At 50.2% G+C, this 8,673-nt stretch overlaps 1 protein-coding gene across 1 annotated transcript; it reads right to left on the bottom strand.

The window, feature by feature from the left end:
* Nucleotides 1–326: 326 nt before the first annotated feature.
* Nucleotides 327–7,294, bottom strand: large2 (LARGE xylosyl- and glucuronyltransferase 2). The gene is made up of 14 exons (XM_068740687.1): nt 7,195–7,294; nt 6,676–6,950; nt 6,214–6,296; nt 4,411–4,534; nt 4,044–4,215; nt 3,848–3,952; nt 3,624–3,736; nt 2,410–2,535; nt 2,003–2,158; nt 1,743–1,918; nt 1,389–1,667; nt 1,067–1,213; nt 795–990; nt 327–527 (listed from the first exon to the last, which is right to left on the bottom strand). The coding sequence occupies exons 1-14, from the start codon at nt 7,292–7,294 to the stop codon at nt 327–329; spliced, it is 2,253 nt and encodes a 750-aa protein (XP_068596788.1).
* Between the last annotated feature and the right edge of the window lie 1,379 nt (nt 7,295–8,673).

Raw genomic sequence — 8,673 nt, 5'->3', positions numbered from 1 at the left:
AGCGTTCTCCAGTTTGACTGGCCTTACAAATCTAGTTAGAACAAGTCCTGTGTCCAGAAGTCCCCCCGTGCACAGACCGCCTTGGAACAAGTCCTCTGGTAAAAGCCATGATTGTCAGAGCAAATTGTAAGAATAGAATTTCCTGTTCTTAAAGCTAGTCCCATCCGTCGATCCCCTCAGCAGATCCTCTGCCCCATCTCCTGCCCCCGGAGGCAGATTCGACTGGATAAGAACTGCGGAGGAGCTCAGAATCCAGAAGGGACGTAAAAGCTTTACCGTTCTGTCGCTTCATGGCTGACGGACTCGTTGAGCCTCGGCGGTTCTGTTCAGTGGATGTTCCTACTTGCGGTGAGGTACTTGAGAGCAGCCGAGCCGTACTTCCTGGACAGGTCCTGGTGGAACTCGTTCCTCAGGATGTTCTGACATTTGCGGTAAACAGAGCTGGAGCGAAATTTGGAGATGTCAAAGCTGGGCGCATGGGGCATGTGGATCATGAAGGCTTCGGGGAGCACTATCATGTCGTACTCCTGGAGAAACAGGAACAATCAGCAAGAAAAACTCATGATTGACATAAAAAGCATCTTCATTCAACCCACAATGGGATTTTAGCTTTACACGGCCATAGTTCTGAACACAACACACACTGGACCCAGACAGTTAGCCATCTACGCAAGTTTTAAATGTTAGCTAACACATTTAAAACTTACGGGCCACACAACTAAAATATGTTAGCATTTACGCTAAAATGGACGATGTCTGAAAGCACATAGTCGTCGATGATGGTGCAGACGAACCTGTGCATCCAGCTCCATGATATGGGACACCTTGTTCCAGCCAAAGCCCACAAAGCGCTGGTCGTACTCGGGGCAGTCCCGTCTTACCACCACGTACGGCTCAAAGTTCGGCTTCCACTCCACCCTATAAGGTTTGGTGGCTGTTCGCCATTTGGCATAGTCGGTAGGAGCATGACCTTTGGGCCACAGATGATACCTGGAGAGGTGGAGGGGCATCACTTTGCAATCCATTTTGACACTTTGCGGATAAGAAGAGTTACCTATTAAGGTACCTGAAGGTGTAAAGAGTCCCCACGTCCAGCATGGAGAGCAGCTCAGCTTTGGATTTGGGGAAAGACAGACGGTAACGAAGCGTCTCGAAGGCAGGAACTACCAGGGCCTTCTTACTGTGAGCCATGTCCAGCTGCAACACCGCCTTCCTGCAGGAGGGAAAATGACAACATACTCTGAGCAGCGCCTCTAGTGGTCACACAGAACTGAACACGTTACACAACTCAAAGACTGTATGGCAAGACTTCAAAGAAACCTGAGATTAAATCAATTCCTGGTCTGCTGCTGTAAAGATGATTTCATTCTCCTGAGGGTCGGCCTCACCTTAGGTAATCATAGAGTCCATACATGGGCAGGAAGTCTATGTCGGTCAGGAAGACGTAGGGTGTGTTGGTGTTCTTCATGGCCACGTTCCTCGCCATGTTGATGGGGTAGAACTGTCCCTCCCGGTAGACGACGTGGTAGGCGATATTCTTGCGGTTCTTGAGGACATCGGAGGCCTCCGCGTAGTGCAGGAACTGCTGCGCTTCGGCGTCGGACATGTAGAGCGCCAGGCTGATGGGACCCTTCCAGTGCTTACAGAGGGCTTCAAGTATCTGCAGCCTGCAGGCCATACGTCTACTGTTATACACGTTTAATAAATAACCAGTGGTAGGCATTGATGAGGACGTAAGTTACCTGTCCATGGACAGCTGGGCCACCAGTGTGATGTCACTGTTGTCCTCGGCGGCCGTGTACTCGTACTGCAGGAAGTACGGGTGGACTCTGTAAACCATCATTCGCTGCCGCCTGAAGTCGTAGCACTGGTCGTCCTCATCCAGCTCTGCTTTCTGTTTGTGTTTAAAATTAGCCAACTATCAATTATCCACCACTAGAAGCTTTGGGTTCAAGCCCCCAGGGAACTGGAACTCGATGAAGATCTCATTCTTCTGACTCACCTTGACGCTTTCTGGACTGGCCGGACTGGGGCAGCCAAAGAGTTCCCGCCTCAGCAGGTTCCCATCGTACTCCAGGAAGGTCAGGTAGAGATTCCTGAAGAACTCCACGTGCTTGTTCTTCACATGGATCTTCTTCGGAGAGTTCCAGTGGATCACCTGAGAACAGCAGGAGGTAGCTAGAACAACTGGACCTCTAATGAACCAATCAGATAACTTCTAGAACAACCTGCCTATCGTTTATTAGACGTTTTTAAGCTGTTAGCGTTGGCATCTCATATTTCAGAAACTCATTTTTTTTCTCTGTATAAAAATGTTATTTCCAAAACTAAAAGTATTTTTTACTGAAGATCATTGTGGTGAAGAGCATGGCTCTGGTTATTGATTGATTGGTGCATCCATAAGTATACCTTGAGGTCAGACACCTCGGTGTAGCACAGGTCAGAACGAGTGTTATCTGACAGCTGGACGTTCCAGAAGCAGGGCAGCTGGTGCACCAGGACCGGGTTCTGCTTTATGACGGCATTGATGATGTCCTGCTTAAGATGGACAGATAGAAGACAGCATGAGCATCGTTGGAAGCAGCAGCTCCTGAATGCGTAACCGCGGCAACCAAGGAGCCAGATCTGATGCTGGTCTCCTGGCAAAGTCAACCTAGCTTCTATTCTGAAAGGTTTTGCACAATGGAGGCTCCCTGGTTCTTAGATAATCCACAAATCTGAACACTCTAGAAGACTAAAGGATGCCACACAAATAATGTCTGTTGGAGCCGACTTTTGGCAGCCTTTAATGGTGAGGACAGAGCTCACAGCTGATTGGTTGAAGCCTCTGATATAAAGTAGAGAGTAGTGCTGTTGAAAAAAATAAAGTTCTAGTTTGGCTGCTGATGTTTCGATCACTGAAAGGCGCCTGAAAGAAAACCCAAAAAATATGGAGATCCCATCCCATTAGTTTTTATAAGAAATTCTGCTGATGATCAACTAGCCAAACGATGAGGTTGCTGTTTTGAACATGTTTTCTAAGCCGCTATTGTTGCACACTATTCTGAGATGCTAGGCTGCTATTCTGTGATTCTAGGCCGCTATTGTGACATGCTAGGCTGCTATTCTGTGATGCTAGGCCACTATTCTGAGATGCTAGGCTGCTATTCTGTGATGCTAGGCTGCTATTGTAACATGCTAGGCTGCTATTCTGTGATGTTAGACCGCTATTCTGAGATGCTAGGCCGCTATTCTGAGATGCTCGGCCGCTATTCTGAGATGCTAGGCCGCTATTCTGTGATGCTAGGCCGCTATTTTGAGATGCTAGGCCGCTATTCTAAGACGTTAGGCCGCTATTCTGAGATGCTAGGCTGCTATTCTGAGATGTTGGCCGCTATTCTGAGATGCTAGGCTGCTATTCTGAGATGCTAGGCCGCTATTCTGAGATGCTAGGCTGCTATTCTGTGATGCTAGGCCGTTATTCTGATATGCTAGTCTGTCTCCACTATAGCTACTACTACAACTATTCTAACATGCTAGGTCACTAGTCTGCGATGTTTTCTGGTGTTCAGATTGGTGAGTCTTGGCAGATGAACGGCTCCATTCTAGCAGTCTTCTGTCAGACAGGTAGAAATGTTCCTCGCCTGATCAGCCAGAGGTGTACTGCGCATCCTTTTTAGCTGCTGATGTGCCGTCACCCGCCACAGCTGCTCCCAATGAATTTTCTGCAGTCGCTCCAGGTAGAGAAGGATTACGCCTGCAGGGAATAGCGAGAGTCACCTGAATGCAGAACTAGTCATCTCAGTGCTGTTAAACATCACGCTTCTATAAAAACTCAAAGGATTTTATTAGTCTTCATTGTCTTTACCTGTGTTAAAGCCTCGCCCCAGGGCGGGCCACGGTCTGTGGTTCTTCCACAGATTCCCCAGGTACCAGTCACTCTGGTTCTCCACCAGTCCGATCACCTGTTCATCTGCACGCAACAGTCAAACAGTAGCGATGAGTGAAACAACCGCAAAAAAGTGTTTATTACTCACTGATAGGAAAACAGGAAAATGCCTCACCTGTGAACGTCTTGAAAAAGCCCCAGAGGTCAGCGATGTCGGTGGCGAAGGTGATGTCGGTGTCCAGGACGATGACCTTTGACAGGTCTGAGGGCAGAGCTTTGGTTAACATCAGCTTCATCAAGCCGTAAATACCTGAGTAATGCTTGTTGGGAACCCACGACACCTCGGCCTGAAAGGAGAGGAGAACAACGATGAGCTGGTGGAACGCGTTAGCGCAAAGCTACACGCAGCATTGATGAGCAAACGCTCCACACACACACACACACACACACACACACACACACTCACACACACAGTGAGCGTGTGTGTCACTCCTCTCTGGGGAAAGTGTTTCTGCCCATTGTCATTGTCGTTTCATTCTCACCTTCAACTGGTCCATATCGTAGAAGCTGACCTGCACCGACGGGACCATCCAGGACTGGAACAGAGGACCCAGGATGCTACTGGATACTTTTTCTGAGATGAAGTGAAAGTGAAGAGGGGTCCTCCTGAGGACGCAAAGAGAAGGTTCTTGTGATTCCGCAAGGGCTGGAGCTGGCATCATTGTTTATCTGAAGGTTAAAACCAGGGGTGGGCAAACTTTATGACTCGCGGGACACAATAGGTTCTATTTGACAGAGGGGCCGGGCCAGGAACAGATGGATGGAGTGTTTGTGTGAACTCGTATAAATGACATGTAAAAGCCATTACAGGAAAGGATTTGACCTTTTATCATTACAGGGAAAAGGTAAAATGAATGAGGTTTAATTCTAATAAAATTGTATTTAATTATATAATTTGGACAAGCTTGGCGGGCCGGATTAAAAAGCCCAAAGGGCCGTATATGGCCCCTGGGCCGTAGTTTGCCCATGCCTGGTCTAAACAAATTGATTGGCTGACTCATCACAAATTGGTATTTAAATGACTTCTGTTCAATCAACAGTTCAGAAGACCAAGGCGGGGACCTTAACGGAAAGTACGGAAACCGGTTTTTGGAACATGGAATGTTACCTCTCTGGCGGGTGGGAGCAGGAGCTGGCAAGATATAGTCGGGCTCACTGCTCCTCCACATCAAGAGGAGTCAGTGAGCATGCACCCCCAGGGGAGGCGTTTTGGGCATGTAAATCCGGGAGGAGGCCCAGGACACATGGGAGAGATTACATCTCTCAGCTGGCCTGGGAACGCCTCGGGATTCTCCCGGAGGAGTTAGTGGAAGCGGCTGGGGAGAGAGCCGTCGAGGCTTCTCTCCTAAGGTTGCTGCCCCCACGGCCCGGACCCGGATAAGCGGAAGACAACGAGCTGAGACAGTAACTCTTCACAAACTGCAGAATTCTGATGTCTTAATGAGAACTTAATGAGCAAACGATTATCGATTTGTTTTTTTTTTCACTATTGTCCACATAATACATAATATAATACAAGCTGACCAATCAGAGATTGCAGACCCTCGCCTCCAAGTGCCCTACCCCGCAATGTTAAAGAATCCTCCCATCATGCCATTCGTGTCCCTCCCTCTTAAAGTGACACTCCCATGTTACAGCACAGGCACAATTCCAGATGTAATAAAAATAATTATAGAATCTGGATCCAGATCCGGATCAACGCCATTCTCGGGGAGGACCGAGCCACGGACAGAACCTTGCTTGTGTAAAAATTTCAAGTCGATTGGGTTACTAGTTCTTGAGTTATGCGCTCGGACAGACAAACAGACAGACAAACAAACGCACAGACAAACAAACGCACCCAATTGCAATACCCTCGCCTCCTCTTCGGCGAGGGTAATAATGTGGTTTATAGCAGTAAACACCTCGTCCCAAAAATGTTGTATTTTAGGACATGACCAGAATATATGTGTGTGATTAGTTTTGTTTTGATAAATTAATTGAAAATCATGACGACTCAGACCTGCTTTCACCCGTTGGATGATAAAAAGTAGAAAGGAAGCGACTAATGGTGATAAGGTGATTGTTGTTGTTGTTGTTGTGGTTGTCAAGACACAAAACAAAAATCATTTCTGACATTTGACAGCAGTTTTTTAACCAAAGACAAAAATAAACCTGACATTTTCCTCAGTAGGGAGAAGTGAAACAATCTGCAGGATTTAATTTTTAAGATCCACAGGTCAGACATTTCCCGTTCGTGTCGCTCAGATGGAGAGGAAGGCGTCAAGGAAAAGTCGCCAACCCACCTGTGGAACAGGATCGACTTGACGAGCGTGACGGCGTCTCTGGTGGCGTTGTGACCGGCACAAACGCAGGCGACATGGATCAGCTGTGGAGGAAACGTTGACCCGTCAGGGTTTAACCGGCTTCACGGTTCTCCTGGGAACCAAACCTTCAGCAGCGTTGATTGATAAATACATCGACAGTTGCATTTTATCGTAAAATGATGGTGAAATTCAGCTTCACGTTTACGTTGAAGCTCCAGGGACAGAACAGAAATATCCTTTTGATGTTAGCATTAGCAGTGAGCTAATGGCGGGGTGGGGTTGAGACGCCGGCGAGGCTGAAGGGCGAATGGGGTGGAAATGGCTAAAAGGCATGAGGAGGTCATAGGGAAACAGTGGGAGGAGCTACCTAACTCGTGGCTACAGGTGTGTCAGCAGGTGGATGTGTTAGCCAGCTAGCTAGCTGGCCGGTTGTTTCCTGACCTCACACTTCTGGACGGTTGGCGATTGCAGACACTCTGTGTGGTTGTTCTTCTCCTCCACCCTTTTTTCCCCATCTTCCGGCCCCTTGTCTGTGGCGGCTCTCCTCTGTTGGTTGCTGTGGTTACCATTGTCCGACTGGGCAGCAGTGCCCTGTGATTGGCTGAGCTGCAACCGAATCTGGCGGTTCTCTTCCTTCACCTCTCGAAAGCGCGACTCGAGGTCTTGGACCACCGCCATGTCCTCCAAGCAAGGACCCAGGAGGTAGGAGCGGCCGGCTGTGGACGAGACAAAGTTCACCTGGTCAACCTCTGGGTCCGCACCTCCTCTCCAGAAGGAGGCTAATGACTTAGCATCCAATGCTACTGATCGCTATATGAACCGTTCCATCCTTTCCATCGCCTAAACACCTGAAGGACCTTTTCATTTAAGACAACTGGACTTTTCTGTTCTGGAAGTTCTGACCCATACCACAAGTCTCAAGTCTCCAAACTCAAAACCGCATGAACTTTCGCTACTCACACTCCAGGTTTACAGGCAACAAATAGAACCAGTTGAGCAGGACAAAAGCCGCGAGCGACGCCATCAGCAGTCTCCGGCGCCCAGAGCTCAGCAGCTTCATGATGGGACGGTGGCACTGAGGGGTGAGGGTCAGGGGCTGGGGGAGAAGAAGGGGGACAAGGGGTCAGGTGGGGCTTTGTCCCTATCCGGGTCCCTGCAGCATCCTCTTACCTGAAGAGAAACAGAAAACACACAACTCAGATAAAAACGGCAAAAACCAGCGTAGCGACGCAACAGGACCGACCCAACAGGACCGACCCAACAGGACCGACCCAACAAGACCAACCCAACAGGACCGACCCAACAAGACCAACCCAACAGGACCGACCCAACAAGACCGACCCAACAGGACCGACCCAACAGGACCGACCCAACAGGACCAACCCAACAGGACCGACCCAACAAGACCAACCCAACAGGACCGACCCAACCGGACCGATCCAACAAGACCGACCCAACAAGACCGACCCAACAAGACCGACCCAACAGGACCGACCCAACAGGACCGACCCAACAGGACCGACCCACCAGGACCAACCCAACAGGACCGACCCAACAAGACCGACCCAACAGGACCGACCCAACAAGACCGACCCAACCGGACCGACCCAACAGGACCGACCCAACAAGACCAACCCAACAGGACCGACCCAACAAGACCGACCCAACAGGACCGACCCAACAGGACCAACCCAACAGGACCGACCCAACAGGACGACCCAACAAGACCGACCCAACAGGACCGACCCAACAGGACGACCCAACAAGACCGACCCAACAGGACCGACCCAACAAGACCGACCCAACCGGACCGACCCAACAGGACCGACCCAACAAGACCAACCCAACCGGACCAACCCAACAAGACCGACCCAACAGGACCGACCCAACAGGACCGACCCAACCGGACCGACCCAACAGGACCGACCCAACAGGACCGACCCAACAAGACCGACCCAACCGGACCGACCCAACAAGACCGACCCAACAAGACCGACCCAACCGGACTGACCCAACAGGACCGACCCAACAAGACCGACCCAACAAGACCGACCCAACAAGACCGACCCAACAGGACCGACACAACAAGACCGACCCAACAAGACCGACCCAACAAGACCGACCCAACAGGACCGACCCAACAGGACCGACCCAACAGGACCGACCCAACAAGACCGACCCAACAGGACCGACCCAACAGGACCGACGCAACAAGACCGACCCAACAGGACCGACCCAACAAGACCGACCCAACAGGACCGACCCAACAAGACCGACCCAACAGGACCGACCCAACAGGACCGACCTCTACTTCCTGTCTCAGGTTCTGAGGAAATAAGTCTTCATCTGCTGCAGGAGGAACCTGAGCGCTGATCCTTTTAGCAGCACCTAAAAGTCACCTCCGGTGGGGGGGGGGGGGGTTGAGGTTGATGTGTGCTG

This window comes from Brachionichthys hirsutus, chromosome 1, assembly GCF_040956055.1.
Source record: "Brachionichthys hirsutus isolate HB-005 chromosome 1, CSIRO-AGI_Bhir_v1, whole genome shotgun sequence".
Lineage (NCBI taxonomy): Eukaryota > Metazoa > Chordata > Actinopteri > Lophiiformes > Brachionichthyidae > Brachionichthys > Brachionichthys hirsutus.
Note: the sequence above shows the minus strand (reverse complement) of the source record. Positions and strands in the feature narration are given on the sequence as shown.

What these genes read in the sequence shown, in the direction of transcription:
- large2 (XM_068740687.1), bottom strand. Translation starts at nt 7,294, where the DNA reads ATGAAGCTGCTGAGCTCTGGGCGCCGGAGACTGCTGATGGCGTCGCTC. An exon ending in GTTGCCTGTAAACCTGGAGT is followed by an intron (nt 6,951 to 7,194) that starts GTGAGTAGCGAA and finishes TCTCGTCCACAG; the next exon opens with CCGGCCGCTCCTACCTCCTG. An exon ending in ACGATATGGACCAGTTGAAG is followed by an intron (nt 4,216 to 4,410) that starts GTGAGAATGAAA and finishes CTCTCCTTTCAG; the next exon opens with GCCGAGGTGTCGTGGGTTCC.